This window comes from Grampus griseus, assembly GCF_964374135.1.
Source record: "Grampus griseus genome assembly, chromosome: 4".
In the NCBI taxonomy this organism is placed as follows: Eukaryota; Metazoa; Chordata; class Mammalia; order Artiodactyla; family Delphinidae; genus Grampus; species Grampus griseus.
The window spans coordinates 80,962,778-80,983,343 of NC_138997.1; the positions used below are offsets into that span (position 1 = coordinate 80,962,778).

Consider the following 20,566-nt stretch of genomic DNA (forward strand, 5'->3'; position numbering starts at 1 on the left):
CCTACTAAATTCTGAGCAGGGCCCTCCAGTGGGCTTAAAACGATGCCAGTAAAAATACTTTGTTTTGCACTTGGTGGTGCTTTCTCACAGGGCACTCTTATTTTCCTTATCTCCAAATTCCTGGGTGGTACCCCAGAGTTGACTTTTTGTTCTGCTTGAACATACACCATTTTATTAAGAAACATGAGGCACAAAGAAGTTAAATAACATTCTTTCAGTCATTCAACATGTATTTATTGAGTACCTATTATGTGTCATGCTCCAAGGTGGGTTCTGGGGAGTAAAACCATGCATAAAAATACAATCTCTGGGGCTTCCCTGGTGGCGCAGTGGTTGAGAGTCCGCCTGCCGATGCAGGGGACGCGGGTTCGTGCCCCGGTCTGGGAGGATCCCACATGCCGCGGAGCGGTGAGCCTGTGAGCCATGGCCGCTGAGCCTGTGCGTCCGGAGCCTGTGCTCCGCAACGGGAGAGGCCACAACAGTGAGAGGCCCGCGTACCGCAAAACAAAACAAAACAAAACAAAACAATCTCTGTACACAAGTGGGCAAATAAGGATAAATTATGCAAATTTATGCAAAATTGGATAAATTCACTATTGGGAAAGTAGAGGTCACAGAGGGTCATAGATAGTATGGATACATAAATCTGTTTTGTTCTTCTTTTGTTTTTTGGCTTTCCAATTTAATAACCAAGTAAAATTTAGCTGAACAAGTATTTTGGGAGATAACGAATATCAAACATTGATGGGGCAAATTCCCTTAGCAGCCAAGACAGACTGACTAGGATGGGGAAGTTTTAGATGTGTCTTCAGTGTGGGAGATGTACCTTGTCTTTGACATGAAAATCATCAGGAACAAAGTGAAGAAAATACCTCGTAAGTTTCCATTACTAAGTGGGAATCAAGAATTACTTTGGAAAGATGAATTGAGGTTAGATACCAGATGACATAGATATAAAGCATTTTGAAAAGTGATAACCTTTTTTAAAAAGGAGAGAAAGAAATATCAGAGGTCAGCTTGGACACTGTCATGGATGGAATGATAGGGGCTTTATTCAAGAACCTAAGGCATGGAGTTTTATTTTTAATCAAAGTTTCTACTGTTGGAAATCCATTTTGTTCACTAGACTCAACCAGGTCAAAACTCAGACCGGGGTTCTTTTTAATTTTTTAGGCTCTGCTAAGGTTCTTGGAAAAAGTCAAAGAAATATTTGGTTTAGAGATTTGACAAATTCATGAAAAGACTTCTGTGAGGTTTTAAAATACTTCTGACTGCTTCTGCTGACTTAACTAGTGTTGCTGAATTAATATGATTTGAAAGAAACCCTATTTCTCAGTGTAAAACTAGAAAAAAATTCCACCTGTTTTAGCTATTCTAAAGAAGCTATAAAAATGACAGGATATCCTACCTTTTTGTCTTTTTATCAATTTTTCAGAAGTTTTCCTATTACCATGTAACTTACATGACTTTGGATACTAGGAGAAATAGAAGATAACGTACCACTAGAGAGTCACTTCGGACTAGCTGTCATTTTGACAGATAATGGCTTTCTGAATTATGGTTATACCATACTATAAAACGTCAGCAAACCTAATGAATAAGCAAATGATGAGCAGTTTGGCTTTCCAACCAAAAGAGCTCTGTTAATTTTCTTTGATAATTATTTGGTTTCATGAATAGGCTCTTTTGAGATTTTAACCTTTAAAAAGAATTATCTCCAAATCTCAAATTCTGGAAGGTTATAAGATGTTTTGTCAGGGAGGAGGGGTTGTGGGAAGGGATAGTTAGGGAGTTTGGGATTGACATGTACACACTGCTATATTTAAAATAGATAACCAACAAGGACCTACTGTATAGCACAGGGAACTCTGCTCAATATTTGGTAACAACCTAAATGGGAAAAGAATTTGAAAAAGAATAGATACATGTATATGTATAACAGAATCACTTTGCTGTACACCCGAAACTAATACAACGTTGTTAATCAACTATACTCCAATATAAGATAAAAAGTTAAAAAAAAGATGCTTTGTCAAGGATGTCTAAACAATTATTCGCAATGGTAAATTCAGTCTGAAGCTTTAATGTGCATCAGAATTAACCATCAAAGGCTCCTGGGCCTTTATGAAAGGAGATTGTAATTCAGTAGATCTGGGGCAGGGTCCTAGAACCTGCATTTTAAATTACTACCTCTGGGGATTTTCAAGCCAAGGCTCTGTTGATCACTTTATTCATTTTCTATTGTGTGTAACAAATTACCACAACCTTAGGGGCTTAAAACAACACATGTTCATTATCTCACAGTTTCTTTGGGTGAGAAATTTGGGAACAACTTTGCTGGATCTCAGGGACTCACAAGCTTGAAATCAAGATGTGAGCTGGCCTGTGTTCTCATCTGGAGGCTCTCCTTCCAAGCTGGTTCAGGTTGTTGGCAGAATTCCTTCCTTAGAGGCTGTAGACTGAAGGCCCTGGTTTCTTAACTGGCTCTCAGTCAGAGGCCACTCTCATGTCCTAGAGGCCAGCTGCAGACCCCTGCTACATGACCCTTTCCATAGACAGTGCAGACATGGCGGCATGCTTCCTGAGCCCAGGGAGGGATGCTCTCTGACCCCAGGGAGGGCCCAGTCTCTCTATTAAAAGCTTTCACCTCTTTAAGTCAGACCCACCCAGGATAGTCTCTCTCAAAATCAACTGATTTGGGATGTTAATTACGCCTGCAACAGCTCTTCATCTTAGTGTAACCTAGTCACCAGAATGAGATGCTATTTACCGCTCTGCCCATGCTCAAGGGAAGGGAGTCACGAGGGTGGCCATGTACACCAGGGGTGGGAATCTGGGGGCTGTTTGAGATCCTGCTTGCTACAGCCACCCTTGAAAAGCACAGATTTCAGAGGACAAAAATCACAGACGCCTGGGAACTTTCAGTGTGACACAGATAAGGTTGATAGATCTAGTCTCATAGGTGCGGTTGGGCCTTACTGACAATAAAATAAAAATGGAAAGACTGGTCTTGTTTTCCCACCTTTGCTCTAATCAGTCAGGAAAGCTTTGTCATTTACTCTTTACAGCTAAAGGCTCCATAGGAAAAAATGTGGACTTTGGTGGTGATTTTAGCATTTCTATAGGAATGAAAGGGCCCTCTGTGTCTGCTGGACATGGCCTCAAAAAGGCATCTAATTCCCTTAAAGAGGAGTTGCTACCTTAATTTTTAAAATGTCTAGTTAAGACGGATACTCTTCTGAGAAAACTTACAAAACCTCACATCAGAAGAACAGAAAATCTAAACAAAACCATTGTCATAGAAGAAACAGAAAATTTGTCAGTTATCTCTCAAAAAATAACAGGAAGAGCAGTACACAGTGGAATTTTAACAATTTCTAAACAACAGATATTTCCAGTGGTATTTTAACTGTTATAGACCATAGAAAAAAAGGATGTTTCCTATGTCTATTTATGAAATAAACATTTATATTCAAGCCCAAGAAAGATTGTCTAAAATGAAAGTATCAATCTTACTTATATCTATCTATGCAAAAATCCTCAACAAATATTAGCAAAAGAATCCAGTAGCACAGTTTAAAAAAATATGTATACATACATACACACACTCCTATGATCAAGTGGGGCTTATTCCACGAATACAAGAACAGTTCAGCATTAGGAGATCTATTAATATCACTCATCGTATTAACAGATCTAAGGGAACGATTGTTGGATCATTTCTATAGATGATAAAAATGTATTTGATTATATGCACAAAAGAAGAAGACTTAGAAGACCTACTTTTCTCATTATTTATTCTACAAATTTACTTCTAATTTTTAAAAGACAAATATAGCTGTTATGCTATATTCAATTGATTTAAAACATTTCAGCATAGATAATATGATGTTACAGTTAAATATTAAGCACACCACAAGGGTCTGAGCTATCAATCAGAGACTTTGCTAAGTAGAATGTGAATATTAGAAATGAGTTTTCATTAGTAAAATTAGTGGTAATCAAAGTCCGAATTGTATGTTCATTGTTGAAATTAGAGGCATTCAAGATTTGTTAGCTGGATAAAATACTGTAGAAAAATGCTCCATGGCTGCACTAATGGGGTATGAGAACCCAGCCAACACTGTAACCTCTACTTTAGAAATCGTCCAACTCCTTGCACAGGTCCCTGGCTGCATGATGCCAACTGCAAGCCTAACCAAGTCCTACCTCTGGAGCATGTCCTGGCCTCCCCAGGTGAGCTGTGAAGCCCAAGTGACAGGGAGCATGGACTCACATCAAGCCTATACAGCAGGTTTTCCAAGCTGTGTCCTTGCCCTCTCTCTACTGGCTAACAAATACCTAATAAGTGCCTGTATGTGAGGAAAAATTTCTCCTGGTGAGACTACCCATGCTCAAACTTTTTGGTGGTTGATTTTATCTACTGATAATAACCTAAGGGTTGTGCATGGTTAGATTGGCTTAGGTCATTTCACAGCAATAGCTGTAGGGATTTTGTAAACCTTTAGTAAAACTAGTAAAATTAAAAACAATTTACCTAACGATCAAAACACCTAAGACTAAATTACAGAAAGCATAATTCATATAGTAAAATCTAAATTAAAAATCCAGAAACCACACACAAAAAGCAAAATGTATAAAATTTAGACAAAGTAAGGAAGATATAATGCTAAGTATAAACAATTGGGTATTTTGTATAAGTGTTATTTAATCTGTATTGTATACTTGAAATCTGCTAAAAGGATAGATTTTAAATTAAATTTTCTCAACACACACACACACACAATGGTAACTATGTGGAGGTGACGGATAAGTTATTTAGCTTTATTGTGGTGATCTTTTCACAATGTATGCATATATCAAAATATCAAGTTGTACGTATACCTTATATAACTACTATTTTTATATGTCAAAGATATCAATAAAGTTGTTAAAAATGAAAAAAATGTATTTGACAAAATACAATACCCATTCTTCATAAAAACACCTAATAAAAATAAGATAAATAGGTACTTCCATAATATCATAAAATATATCTGTCTCAAACAAAAACTCAGAATCATGCTTAGTAGGGAAATACTGAAAGCATGCTTAGCTAAAGCCAGAAATGTTCAAGAATGTTCACTATTGCCACTTTATCTACAGTTATCCTAGAAGTACTAGTCAACACAATTAGATAAGAGGCAGAACCACAAGGTTCACAAGTTGGAAAGGATAAGTAAAATGATCACTTATTTTGCAGATGATATGTACCCAAAAAATCTAATTCCCTAAAAATATCTTTGAAAAGTTCAGTAAGGGGCAGGGTACAAAATTAATATAAAAAGTCAAACAACATTTATATATTTAAACAACAACCAGTTAGAAGATATACTGCATTTAAAACAGCTGCAGAAAATAAAGTAATTAGGAATAAACTTCATAAGAAATGTGCATGATCTTTCTGAAGAAAACTTCAGAAAAATGCTCCTGAGAGACATAAAAATGACTTGAAGAAAAGGAATAGTATATAATGTTCTTGAAAGTAAGATGAATATAAAAAGATGCCAATTTTCCCTAAGTCAATAAATAAACAAGTTCATATCCATATCCCAATGAAAAATAAACTGTCAATAGTAGACAGGAAAAAAATGGACATAGAAGAATAAACAGAAGTATCCATTCCATTATGGTACTGGTACAGACTAGATAAAAATACCCAATGAAACATTAGAAAGTTCAGGACTTTAGTAAATGATGAAAATGGCATATCAAATCAGTAGGGAAACAAAGAAATACTGAATGAATGATGTTGGAACAACTGAATAATCATCTAGGAAAAAAAATTTACTTAATCCAGAGCCCACACTAATACTGGAGTAAATTCCATTCAGATCAGTGATTTTAATGAAAACATGAAACCACAAAAGTAATAGAGGAAACAATGGTAGAATTCATTTACAATTAACGCAGAACTAATCATGACACAAAACTCAGCTAAAACACTAATAAATTTGACCCTATCAAAAAGAATGTACACAGCAAAAGCAATGGGGGGAAAGTTATTTGTGGTTCATCACAGATAAGCAACCTTTCCTAGTATATAAAGAGCTTCTAATAGTTGATGAAGAAAAGATCATAACCTAGTAGGCAAATGGGTAAAGGACAAGAATGGACTGTTTACAGAAAAAGGAAATACAAATAGTTCTTAAACATATGAAAGGTTGTTTGGTCTCACTCAGACCAAATTCTTAAAAAAAAACTTTTTTTATTGTTGTTTACTATGTGCCAATAATATTGGTCACTTGGGTATAGGAGACACAGCAGTGAACCAAACAAAATAAAGATTTCTGCTCTCATGGAGCTTCATTCAGGTGGGAAAGCAAGTTGAAGCTACACTGAGATGCCACTTTCATCTATCAGATTGGCAAAAGTCCAGAAGTTTGACGTTACACTCTATGGCAAGGGGCAAGAGGTACTCTCATACTTTACTAAGGTAAACTGAGAGGCAAAATTGGTGCAACTTCCATGATAGGTAATTTGGCAATAACTATCAAAGTTACAAATGTATAAGCCCTTTGAGCCAGCAATTCTATTTCTAGGAATTTATCCTATAGATTTACTCACATAGGAGAGAAATGGCATCTATACAATGTTTACTGCTTGTGTATTTATAAGATCAAAAATGATTAGACACCATCTAAGCAGACACCATCTAGGCTGTTCAAAGACATGGTGTTACATCCATACTGTGGAATACCAGGAAGTTGTAAAAAGGAAAGAGGAAGCACTTATGTGGAAAGATCCCTAAGATATATCATTCATGATATATATGTATGGTATTCTACCAATTGTGTAAAGAAGAACAAAAACAAAATTTTAATAACACATATATTAAAGTATAAATTTATCATCTATCTAACTATCTATCTATCTATCTAACTATCTAGAAGGGAAAGAACTATGTGAAATGGTGGGAAGTGATTGCCTGGGAGATGGGGTAAAAAGGAATATTCACTGAATATCCCTTCATAGTTTAAAAATTTTTAATCAGGTGAATGTATTCCTTATACAGAAAATTAAGTCCAGAAAATAAGTTTTTCTTATCAAAAATTTTTTTCTAATTAAAGGAATAACATTCTGACAGAAGCTTTGACAGGATTTCCCTTTTGGTAAACTACACCAGTGTTTAATAATCTTCTAGGAAAAAAAGCATCATATTCTTGATTATACTTAAATCTTCCTTTCTGATATCTATTCTTAAGAAGCAATTACACAAATTTCTCTTTAAATTAGAGGTCACCTCATTTCCATCCATGTTCAGGGCTTTGTATAAAAAGTAGAGACATCTGTGAAGCAAAAAACCACGTGTATTATGTAGAACACAAGTTTCAATATAAAGACTAGAAAAGCAAGACCCAGGACCCCAGTGGAATAAAAGAGATACCATTGAGCCACGGACATCAAGTTTTACCTTCTATTTGAAGTCAGTTGAAGATAATATTAGAAGAGTTTTATAAAGTCACAGAGTCATAGCAAAGGAAGACAGGTTAGAGTTCATCTAATTTGTAACCTTGCTTTTTGGTAAAATTGTCCCTGAAATCAAAGATGTTATTTATTAATATTATTCTTAGGGACATATTTCAACAATATGCAAAGAAGGAAATGTTTGTACTTTCCAAACTAAAATTCTTTTCTTGCTACTTGACATTGTACCTTAAATTTTTTCTTGACTTTGCTCCACCTTAACTATACTGCAGGTCTTGTGCTCAGAAGGAGATGGGAGAGGAGGAATTGAAAGGATAGATACAGAGTTGAGAGAAATGGGTCAAAAGTTTCAGAGTTGAGAGGGCAGACAGCAGAAGCAAGAAGAACTACAATCCTGCAGCCTGTGAAACAAAAACCACATTCACAGAAAGATAGACAAGATGAAAAGGCAGAGGGCTATGTACCAGATGAAGGAACAAGATAAAACCCCAGAAAAACAACTAAAGGATAGATACAGAGTTGAGAGAAATGGGTCAAAAGTTTCAGAGTTGAGAGGGCAGACAGCAGAAGCAAGAAGAACTACAATCCTGCAGCCTGTGAAACAAAAACCACATTCACAGAAAGATAGACAAGATGAAAAGGCAGAGGGCTATGTACCAGATGAAGGAACAAGATAAAACCCCAGAAAAACAACTAAATGACGTGGAGATAGGCAACCTTCCAGAAAAAGAATTCAGAATAATGATAGTGAAGATGATACAGGACCTCATAAAGAATGGAGGCAAAGATGGAGAAGATCCAAGAAATGTTTAACAAAGACCTAGAAAAATTAAAAAACAAACAAACAGAGATGAACAATACAATAACTGAAATGAAAACTACACTAGAAGGAATCAATAGCAGAATAACTGAGGCAGAAGAATGGATAAGTGACCCGGAAGACAGAATGGTGGAATTCACAGCTGCAGAACAGAATAAAGACAAAAGAATGAAAAGAAATGAAGACAGCCTAAGAGACCTCTGGGAAAACATTAAACATAACAACATTCACATTATAGGGGTCCCAGAAGGAGAAGAGAGAGAGAAAGGACCAGAGAAAATATTTGAAGTGATTATAGTTGAAAACTTCCCTAACATGGGAAACGAAATAGCCACCCAAGTCCAGGAAGCACAGCGAGTCCCATACAGGATAAACCCAAGGAGAAACATGCTGAGATACATAGTAATCAAACTGGCAAAAATTAAAGAAAAATTATTTAAAGCAGCAAGGGAAAAACGACAAATAACATACAAGGGAAGTCCCATAAGGTTAACAGCTGATTTCTCAGCAGAAACTCTACAAGCCAGAAGGGAGTGGCATGATATACTTAAAGTGATGAAAGGGAAGAACCTACAACCTAGATTACTCTACCTGGCAAGGATCTCATTCAGATTCGATGGAGAAATCAAAAGCTTTACAGATAAGCAAAAGCTAGGAGAATTCAGCACCACCAAACCAGCTCTACAACAAATGCTAAAGGAACTTCTGTAAGTGGGAAACACAAGAGAAGAAAAGGACTTACAAAAACAACCCCAAAACCATTAAGAATATGGTCATAGGCACATACATATCGATAATTACCTTAAAAGTGAATGGATTAAATGCTCCAACCAAAAGACACAGGCTTGCTGAATGGATACAAAAACAAGACCCATATATATGCTGTCTACAAGAGACCCACTCCAGACCTAGGGACACATACAGACTGAAAATGAGGGGATGGGAAAAGATATTCCATGCCAATGGAAATCAAAAGAAAGCTGGAGTAGCAATACTTATATCAGGTAAAGTAGACTTTAAAATAAAGAATGTTACAAGAGACAAGGAAGGACACTACATAATGATCACGGGATCAATCCAAGAAGATATAACAATTATAAATATATATGCACCCAACATAGGAGCACCTCAATACATAACGCAACTGCTAACAGCTATAAAAGAGGAAATCAACAGTAACACAATAATACTGGGGGACTTTAACACCTCACTTACACCAATGGACAGATCATCCAAAATGAAAATAAATAAGGAAAAAGAAGCTGTAAATGACACAATAGACCAGATAGGTTTAATTGATATTTATAGGACATTCCATCCAAACACAGCAGATTACACTTTCTTCTCAAGTGTGCACAGAACATTTTACAGGATAGATCACATCTTGGGTCACAAATCAAGCCTCAGTAAATCTAAGAAAACTGAAATCATATCAAGCATCTTTTCTGACCACAACATTATGAGATTAGAAATGAATTACAGGGAAAAAAATGTAAAAAACACAAACATATGGAGGCTAAACAATATGTTACTAAACAACCAAGAGATCACTGAAGAAATCAAAGAGGAAATCAAAAAATACCTAGAGACAAATGACAATGAAAACACGACGATCCAAAACCTATGGGATGCAGCAAAAGCAATTCTAAGAGGGAAGTTTATAGCTCTACAAGCCTACCTCAAGAAACAAGAAAAATCTCAAGTAAACAATTTAACTTTAAACCTAAAGGAACTAGAGAAAGAAGAACAAACAAAACCCAAAGTTAGTAGAAGTAAAGAAATCATAAAGATCAGAGCAGAAATAAATGAAATAGAAACAAAGAAAACAATAGCAAAGTTGGTTCTTTGAGAAGATAAACAAAATTGATAAACCATTAGCCAGACTCATCCAGAAAAGGAGGGAGAGGACTCAAATCAATAAAATTAGAAATGAAAAAGGAGAAGTTACAAGACACCACAGAAATACAAAGCATCCTAAGAGACTACTACAAGCAACTCTATGCCAATAAAATGGACAACCTGAAAGAAATGGACAAATTGTTAGAAAGGTATAACCTTCCAAGACTGAACCAGGAAGAAATAGAAAATATGAACAGAGCAATCACAAGTAATGAAATTGAAACTGTGATTAAAAAGTCTTCCAACAAACAAAAGTCCAGGACCAGATGGCTTCAGAGGTGAATTCTATCAAGCATTTAGAGAACAGCTAACACCCATCCTTCTCAAACTCTTCCAAAAACTGCAGAGGAAGGAACACTCCCAAACTCATTCTACAAGGCCACCATCGCCCTGATACCAAAACCAGACAAAGATACTACAAAAAAAGAAAATTACAGACCAATATCACTGATGAATATAGATGCAAAAATCCTCAACAAAATACTAGCAAACAGAATCCAACAACACATTAAAAGGATCATACACCATGATCAATTGGGATTTATCCCAGGGATGCAAGGATTCTTCAATATACGCAAATCAATCAATGTGATATACCATATTAACAAATTGAAGAATAAAAACCATATGATCATCTCAATAGATGCAGAAAAAGCTTTTGACAAAATTCAACACCCATTTATGATAAAAACTCTACAGAAAGTGGCACAGAGGGAACCTACCTCAACATAATAAAAACCATAAATGACAAACCCACAGCAAACATCATTCTCAACGGTGAAAAACTGAAAGCATTTCCTCTAAGATCAGGAACAAACAAGGATGTCCACTCTCACTGCTATTATTCAACAGAGTTTTGGAAGTCCTAGCCACGGCAGTCAGAGAAGAAAAAGAAATAAAAGGAATACAAATTGGAAAAGAAGAAGTAAAACTGTCACTGTTTGCAGAATACATAATACTATACATAGAGAATTCTAAAAATGCCACCAGAAAACTACTAGAGCTAATCAATGAATTTGGTAAATTTGTAGGATACAAAATTAATGCACAGAAATCTCTTGCATTCCTATACACTAATGATGAAAAATATGAAAGAGAAATTATGGAAACACTCCCATTTACCATTGCAACAAAAAGAATAAAATACCTAGGAATAAATCTACCTAGGGAGACAAAAGACCTGTATGCAGAAAACTATAGGACACTGATAAAAGAAATTAAAGGTCATACCAACAGATGGAGAGATATACCATGTTTTTGGATTGGAAGAATCAATATTGTGAAAATGACTATACTACCCAAAGCAATCTACAGATTCAATCCAATCCCTATCAAATTACCAATGGCATTTTTTACAGAACTAGAACAAAAAATCTTAAAATTTGTATGGAGACACAAACAACCCCGAATAGCAAAGCAGTCTTAAGGGAAAAAAATGGAGCTGGAGGAATCAGACTCCCTGACTTCAGACTATACTATAAAGCTACAGTAATCAAGAAAGTATGGTACTGGCACAAAAACAGAAACATAGATCAATGGAACAAGATAGAAAGCCCAGAGATAAACCCACGCACCTATGGTCAACTAATCTATGACAAAGGAGGCAAGGATATACAATGGAGAAAAGACAGTCTCTTCAATAAGTGGTGCTGGGAAAACTGGACAGCTACATGTAAAAAAATGAAATTAGAACACTCCCTAACACCATACACAAAAATGAACTGAAAATGGATTTGAGACCTAAATGTAAGACCAGACACTATAAAACTCTTAGAGGAAAACATAGGGAGAACACTCTTTGACATAAATCAAATATATACACATATACACATATACACATGTATATATGGCACATATATACAATGGAATATTACTCAGCCATAAGAAGGAACGAAATTGGGTCATTTGTTGAGACGTGGATGGATCTAGAGACTGTCATACAGAGTGAAGTAAGTCAGAAAGAGAAAAACAAATATCGTATATTAATGCATGTATGTGGAACCTAGAAAAATGGTACAGATGAACCGGTTTGCTGGGCAGAAATGAGACACAGATGTTGAGAACAAATGTATGGACACCAAGGGTGAAAGCCGCTGGGGGGTGGGGATGGTGGTGTGATGAATTGGGCGATTGGGATTGACATGTATACACTGATGTGTATAAAACTGATGACTAATGAAAAAAAAAAAAAAGAGTGTCAGAGTTGCAGGCAGGAAATTTAGTAAGTCATGGAAACTTCCAAAGTCCTGTCTAGGTGGAAGGCATGGTTCTCTTACTACGTTGGAATATACTGTGTCTACTTTCACATTGCTCTTGACTAAATACAGACTAGAACAGCTCTCCTTCTTAAACAGCAGAGACCATGCAGAGGCTGCCTATGGCTCATGTCAAGGACGTGCTTCCTCCAATACCAGAACTAGAAGTTACTTCCACGGCGCATCAGCAAGATCAATATACACGGTGAGTGATGCTTCAGATTTATTGACGATTTGACTATTCATTATAAACGTGAATAGATCCAAGGAGGTATAGTTTTCCCCAAACTGCATTTCTATCCGGGTGTAGGTGATAGAAAGTGATGAACTTGCAAAATCAGTTCATATGAATTAGATGGCATGAAATAAAATCACTGTTTCCTCCAAGGTCTAGGAAGGACCAGTAAACTAATCTCTTAGTTTGTTGAACAACATGTGCCCTGAGATGTCTGCTCATCTCTTGGTACTGTTTCCTGGGGTTGAGTCATAAGTCCAGTAGGCTAATCATTATTTCACTTGGAACATGAGAAAAGAGAAAATGTAAATTTGTAAAGCAGAACTACTCACTGACTTTCAACTACTGAAATAAAAACTTCTCTAAATTTAATACTTGATAACCTAGATTAATGCACATTGATTACCATGTATTTGAATACAAAACTGTGATCAGAAGTGTCTTAGTGTCTTTTTCTTTCATTCAACAAATATTTATTAAATAGCTATTTTGTTAAAGGCACTACTGATAACCACTGCAGGGGGTATAAAAATTATAACAGGGACAAGAAGGGAAACTAGCATTTCTTGGTATTCTTTTATTATGCTTGGTGGTAATAGACTAGATCATTTACTGTTTATAATATTTGGGTCCTGGCAGGAAACTGATGGTATACTCATATTGAATAATTTGGGGAGAGTTTCATAAAGGGCCTATTAAGCCAGGATGTGGGGAAACCAAAAAAGGACAGTGTAGCATCCTAGGACTAGTAACTGGGGGCACTGCTACTGTCCCTAAGACTAAAGGGACAAGGAACTCAAAGAGACAAAGACAGAAGCACACACATACACACACAGAAGGAATATGTGGGGAGGGCTGACTGATAGGAGCTGTGGCATTTGGTCATGGACACAACAGCCTGTGGTTGCCCTGAGGAGAGAGAATGAATATCCTAACTTGGCTGTTCTCCTTTTTTCCCAATGTCCAGTACTCCCCATTGGCCAAACCCAACCAGAGCCAGAGGACACTGGCGCTGATTGAGACAGTTCATATAGATTGGCCTCCCAGAGCACCAGGCAAAGTGGACAAAAGGGGAGGGCAGATCTGGAGAGACAACCAAAGGGATCCAGCATAGGTGGCCCAATACATCAAACTGGAAACTATGTGCCAAGGAACACTTTGTCTTCAGGACTAGAGAGAGGCAGGTCTTCGTGCTTGGGTCTTTAGTGCAATCAGGGTCTGCTGTTGGCTCAGACATTCCTAGGGAGAATATAATGTCATCATATAATTGTTTTAATGAAATGTTACTGGCTATTATGCTTGATATTTCTCATTCTGGTCCTCATTCTCGGATGCTCAAGCTTGCACGTGAAGAGCTTTCCTCTGTCCTTTTACCAAATGCTTTTGGAGCACCTACTGTGTACCAAGAATTCTGCTACTCATTGGCAAAATAACATGCAGTCCATCAGTGGAGGAATCAGATTAGGGAATCCCTAATTCCAACTGAGTGTCAAGTACCATGATGGAGGTACCCATAAGGGACTTGGGGAGCATTATGGGGAGACCCCTCATTCAGAGGACATGTTGCCTAGCATGTAATAGATGTCCAATAAATATTTAGTGGACATAAGTATTGAGTGAATGGATAAATCTCAACTTCTGTGTCTCTCTAATAGAATCATGGACTCCTGTAACCAAAAGAAACTTGCGTGAACACTTTCACTTTTATTTTATATAAGTGGGAAATAAGCCAAAAAAATATAGTGGCAAAGGTTGGAGGAGACCCCAGGTTTCCTGGGACCTAGGCTGAGAAGTTTATTACCACTAACCACACTGTCTACTTGGGGATATAAAGGAGGCTCCATGGCATAACAAAGGATTGGAAAGAGCCCTTAATCAGTGACTTTAGGAAGTTTTTCATGTTCTTATAAGACATAGTTTTAATAAACGGTTTAAAAATTTTTTCCACTAATTATTTTCAGGTCAACAACATTTTTGTGTGAATAATATTTGCCTTTTTTTAAATCTTCAGACTATCCATATGAATTCCTCTGGGCGATTTGGACTGAACCCTTCTGAAGAGTATTCATAATTCTATTCTGGGAATGAGTTAACTGGTAATAGTTGGTCTGGCTGAGGATGCACAATAGGAACCAGTAGGAGTGCTGACTGGTTGATGGAAACTAACTCAACAGCACTCATTTGACCCAGGAGATCAAAGGCACAAGAGTTTTTTTCAGGAAGGCATTATGAGTCATGGAAAACAAGCTAATGAAACCCATGGAAAAAGCAAGAGAACACTTACTCTCTTTGTTTATCCATCATTATACAGCTTACACTAGTCCCAAGATTTTGATTTTGAGGAACCAAAAACAGAGTTGAGGATGCAAATCCTTTCTCTCACTGGCCCACATTGCAGATCCTGATTTGATGTGTTTTCTTATATAGATGGATTGTTTCTATTTGGCAAATTGCTTAAGAGGACCTGGGTTGTTTGTTTATACATTTGCTTGCATGTGTAAAGCCTTCCTTCCTTTTGGCACTGGGATGTTTAAAAAAAATTCAAAACACCAAAATAAAATGAATTTAAGTGAAATACTTGAATGTTTAAATCTAATGACAACATGTTTCCTCTGTTTCCTTTGGCTTTCATCTTTTCATAGCTATCATTGATGTCAAGAATAATTATAGTTATTAACTACAGTAAAATCAAATATAAAAAAGAGGATAGTTCTTAACATTGAAAAATACTTTCCAAAGAATTAATATTGTTAAAATGGCCTTACTACCCAAAGCAATCTACAGATTTAATGTGATCCCTATCAAATACCCATGACAGTTTTCACAGAACTAGAACAAATAATCCTAAAATTTATATGGAACAATAAAAGACCCCAAATTGCCAAAGCAATCTTGAGGGGGGGAAAAAAAAAAAAAAACCAAAGCAGGAGGCATAACCCTCTCATACTTCAGACAATACTACAAAGCTACAGTAATCAAAACAGTGTGGTATTGGCACAAAAACAGACATATGCATCAATGGGACAGAATAGAGAGCTCAGAAGTAAACCCACACACCTATGGTCAATAATCTTTGACAAAGGAGGTAAGAATACACAATGGGAAAAAGACAGTCTCTTCAGCAAGTGGTGCTGGGAAAGTTGGATAGCTGCATGTAAATCAATGAAGTTAGAATACACTCTCACACTATGCACAAAAATAAACACAAAATGGCTAAAAGACTTAAACATAAGACATGACACCATAAAATTCCTAGAAGAGAACATAGGCAAAACATTCTCTGACATAAATTTTACCAATGTTTTCTTAGGTCAGTCTCCCAAGGCAATAGAAATAAAAACAAAAATAAACAAATGGGATCTAATGAAACTTACAAGCTTTTGTACAGCAAAAGAAACATAAACAAAATGAAAAAACAACCTATGGAATGGGAGAAAATATTTGCAAATGATGAGATGAACAAGGCCTAATTTCCAAAATATACAAGCTCATACAACTCAACAACAGAAAAACAAACAACCCAATCGAAAAATGAGCAGAAGACCTAAATAGACATTTCTCCAAAGAAGACATACAGATGGCCAACAGGCACATGAAAAGATGCTCAACATTGCTAATTACAGTACGTCCCCTACATATGAACCTTCAAGTTGCGAACTTTCAGAGATGCGAACATGTGTTCGCATGTCCAATCATGTAAATTCATGTGTCTGTCATACCTTGTCACGTGTATGCATCCTCTACAAGTGGTTGTGCTTTTGTGTACAGTACTGTATAGAGTACAGTATCATTATTTCAAGCCCAGGATGTCCAGAAGCAAGCGTAAAAGCAGTGGTATATAGCCGATTGTGTTAGTTGGGTACTTAGGCTAACTTTGTTGGACTTACGAACAAATTGGACTTATGAATACGCTCTTGGAAGGGACCTTGTTTGTATGTAGGGAACTTACTGTATTAGAGAAATGCAAATCAAAAGTACAATGAGATATCACCTCACACTGATCAGAATGGCCATCACTAAAAATTCTACAAATAATAAATGCTGGGGAGGGTGTAGAGGAAAGGGAACCCTCCTACACTGTTGGTGGGAAAGTAAGTTGGTGCAGCCACCGTGGAAGACATTATGGAGGGTCCTCAAAAAACTAAAAATAGAACTACCATATGACCCAGCGATCCCACTCCTGGGCATATATCCGGGCAAAACTATAATTCAAAAAGATACATGCACGCCTGTGATAACCTAGAGGGGTGGGACAGGGGAGTGGGAGGGAGGCTCAAGGGGAAGGGCATATATGTATACATATAGCTAATTCACTTTGTTGTACAGCAGAAACCAATACAACATTGTAAAGCAACTATACTCTAATTAAAAAAAGAAAAAGAAAAAAAAAGATACATGTACCACTATGTTCATAGCAGCACTATTCACAATAGCCAAGACATGGAAACAACCTAAATGTCCATCAGCAGACGAATGGATAAAGAAGATGTACTGTATATATACAATGGAATACTACTCAGCCTTAAGAAAGAATGAAATAATGCCATTTACAGCAACATGGATAGACCTAGAGATTATCATATTAAGCGAAGTAAGTCAGACAGAGAGACAAATACCATATGATATCACTTCTATGTGGAATCCAAAATATGACACAAATGAATCTATCTACGAAATAGAAACAGACTCACAGACATAGAGAAAAGACTTGTGGTTGCCAAGGGGGAGTGGGTGGGGGAGGGATGGAGTGGGAACCTGGGGTTAGCAGATGTAAGCTATTATATATAGAATGGATAAACAACAAGGTCCTACTGGATAGCACAGGGAACTATATTCAACATCCTGAGATAACCCATAATGGAAAAGAATATCAAAAAGAATGTATATGTATAACTGAATCACTTTGCGGTACAGCAGAAATTAACACAACATTGTAAACCAACTATACTTCAATTTTAAAAAGGAAAAGAAAACACCTTCTGAGAGTTAAGGTGGAACTTAATCTCCTGATGTCATTATATGGTTAAAATTACTTATCTGAGTAGATTTTCAGAGTTTAACTGCAGGGTCAGATTTAACATTAAGCAACCTAACAGGAATGAATGTTTCAGCACACAGGTTTTTTTGGTACTCCAGTTTTTTTTGTTGTTGTTGTTAGATCACAAACTGAGATTCTACCTGTAAAATTTAGGGATTGAGGATTTGGCAAATGTTATTCTACTAGTCATACTTTTTCTTACTTGTATATCCCTGATTAATAGGTGAGTCAGGCTCAGGTCTGGGATGCTTCAGCAGGAATTGAGGGATGTCACACTCTTTGAAGTATGGACCTTATATACAGTTTCTGAGAAGTCAAATTATTGTTTCCTTGCATATCACCTATTAGGATCTGACAAATGACTTGGAAATCAATGGCAACTTGGCTTACAAAAGGCATGAATTAAGCTTCAAGTTCTGTTACATTGTGGCAGCTTTTAGAAGCTAATTTCACTTATTTATTAAAATACTAGACTTTAACAGAAACTGTGAAGCACTGAAAGAGGTAGTGTTATGGGCTGTCTGCCCACAGCAAGCTTACAATGTGGTGGAGGAGACAGGATATGAATGCCGCTAGTTACAATACTAGATGCAATGGTAAGGTGAGTGTCATTAGCAGGCTCCATGCTTCATGCTGAGAGTTCACAGGCCAAAAGAACCATTGCCAGTGGGGGTAATCTGGTGGGCTTCTTGGGAAGGCCACTTTTGAGCAGGGTCTGGAAGATGGCTTTTCCTGTTCTCTCAGTAGAAGTCAAATCTCCCACGTGTACATGTTCTCAGCCCTCATAGCCCTTTTCATATTGGTCACTTACAATTGTTTTTGTGGTTGTTAATTAATGTCTGTCTCCTTCTCTAGACTGGTTCTGCTCACCATACTATCCCTGGCAGCTGGTAGAATGCTCAGCTCACAGTAGGCGCTTAATAACTATTTGTTGGATGAAGAACGATTTATGGAGCCTCCCTGTGCATCAGGCACAGTCGTGTATACTCATTTCCTCTCACAACTGCTCTTAGGTGTCATCACCCCTGAGGAAGCTGAGGCCAAGGGAAGCTCACCAGTTTGCCTGCCATCTCTGGACTAGTATTTGGCTCCAGGCAAGGTCTGTAAAGCCGGTGCTACTCCCAGGACTCACACTGTGGGGTGGAGATGGGGCAAAGGGTGCAGGATCCTTGGAGGGGGTGCCTGAGAAAAGGGCTCCCTCCGAGAACACCAGCGGCCTCTCTTCTGGGAGTGCAAAGAGGCTGGGTGAACCTGCCTTCGGAGGAGGCCTCTGATGGAACTGCCTCGGCATTGCTGGTCCTGCATGTCTCCCTCAGCCCCGCAGTTCTGCTCGCCTCCCTGCCCGCCTGGCTCCAATAAAAACGACCCTGTGTTCCTGGGTGCCTGGTGTGATGCCTGGCTTCCAGTCTACACAGCTGAGCATGACTTTTGGCCCATCCTGGTTTTCAACTGGTTCCACGTCTGACATTGACCCACCTCACACCCCTTCCCTATGACTTATATCTTTGTCGTCGTGTGTCTGTGGCTCTCACCACAGGCTCCCCTTCCCAGCTGTGAGCCACACTCACCTCCTTGACCTCTGTGTCCTTCTCAGCAGCCGGGACCCCAGCACTCCATGCAGAGGGGTTCAGGTGTGGACTGGAGGGGGAGGGAACCCGGCACCAGGCAGGGAGGCTGCCAGCGTTGCTCAGTCACTGAGCAGACACGGTGGAATTAGATTGGTAGAAAGAGGGAGAGAGAGGGAGAGAGGATGTGAGGGGAGAATTGGTGGCACTTGGCAATGATTTGATGCAGGTGTGTGAGTGAGGGTGGGGCAGGAGAAGGCGGAGAGGAGAGAAGAGGCACGGAGGGCACCCCTCGGATCTCTATGTGGGGAAAACAGCATCACCCGAATTTATAGCTGCTAGCTTGGGTTTCTAGAAGAATTTTCATTTCCCAAAGGATTCCCTTCAAACTTTACTTTCATCCTGGTTGTAACTTCTTCTCCCCCTGCCCCCTGCATCCTTAGTCATCCTGAATGGAGCAGTCATTCTCCAGACCACCTTGCTCCTTCTGCCTCCTTTCTGACTGTGACATCTGATCTTTCCTTCCATCTGTAGAAATCCTCTCCACCCTTCAAAGGCAGAAAGGCTACCTTGTCCATGGAGCAGCCCCTGCTGACCACAGCTGGAATAATGTCTCTTTTCTGTGCTTTCCCAGCATTTAGTCCTCTTGCAAAGTACTTCTCCATCCTGCCTCACACCACAACCATTGTACTCATGTCTGTTTCCCCACCAGATGGTGAGGAGACTTGGAACCACATCTTCTCCAGCTTCTGAATCCCCAGGGACAGGTACTCACTTCTCCCTACCCGCTCCTCCCTCGCAATGCTCATCAATGGAGCTTGACAGATGTTGGCTGTAAATTCAGCACAGTGGTTACCTCTAAGGCGATGGGGAAGGGGATGGGGCTGGGCAGCTACATGCCAGGGACTTCTAACACAACTGTCATGTTCTGTTATAAACTTGGTGGTGGGTATATGGGAGTCTTTGTGTCATGATTCTATGTAGCTTACATATATTTTAAAATATACTTTTGTACCTACACGAAATTTAATAAAACCAAATTTTACAAAGGATAAATAGCATATAAATTGCATCTTCCTTTCTCCCTCTGTCAGAAGATAGCTCTGTCTGTCTCTCTCCCAACTATATTTCTTTCCCTTCATGTAAAACATGGTAGAATAAAGACTTGGAATCAATTTTTTGACAGTTGATTCCCATGATCTGATTTTGCTTACTTCCTTCTCTATTTTTTATTTTACTTCTCTTTTCTGTCTGTATCTTTCTTAACCATCTCCAACTATTGGTGCT

At 38.0% G+C, this 20,566-nt stretch overlaps 1 protein-coding gene across 1 annotated transcript in view; it reads left to right on the forward strand.

The window, feature by feature from the left end:
• The window catches only part of TMEM156 (transmembrane protein 156), a gene marked incomplete at its 5' end in the record, with an annotated part of 51,002 nt that extends 35,791 nt beyond the window's left edge, over positions 1 to 15,211 (forward strand). The window contains 2 exons of the mRNA XM_082653478.1: positions 12,541 to 12,646; positions 14,688 to 15,211. Of these exons, the coding sequence (XP_082509604.1) occupies positions 12,541 to 12,646; positions 14,688 to 14,700 (119 nt within the window). The 3' untranslated portion in view covers positions 14,701 to 15,211. The remainder of the gene's footprint in view (positions 1 to 12,540; positions 12,647 to 14,687) is intronic.
• Positions 15,212 to 20,566: the final 5,355 nt, after the last annotated feature.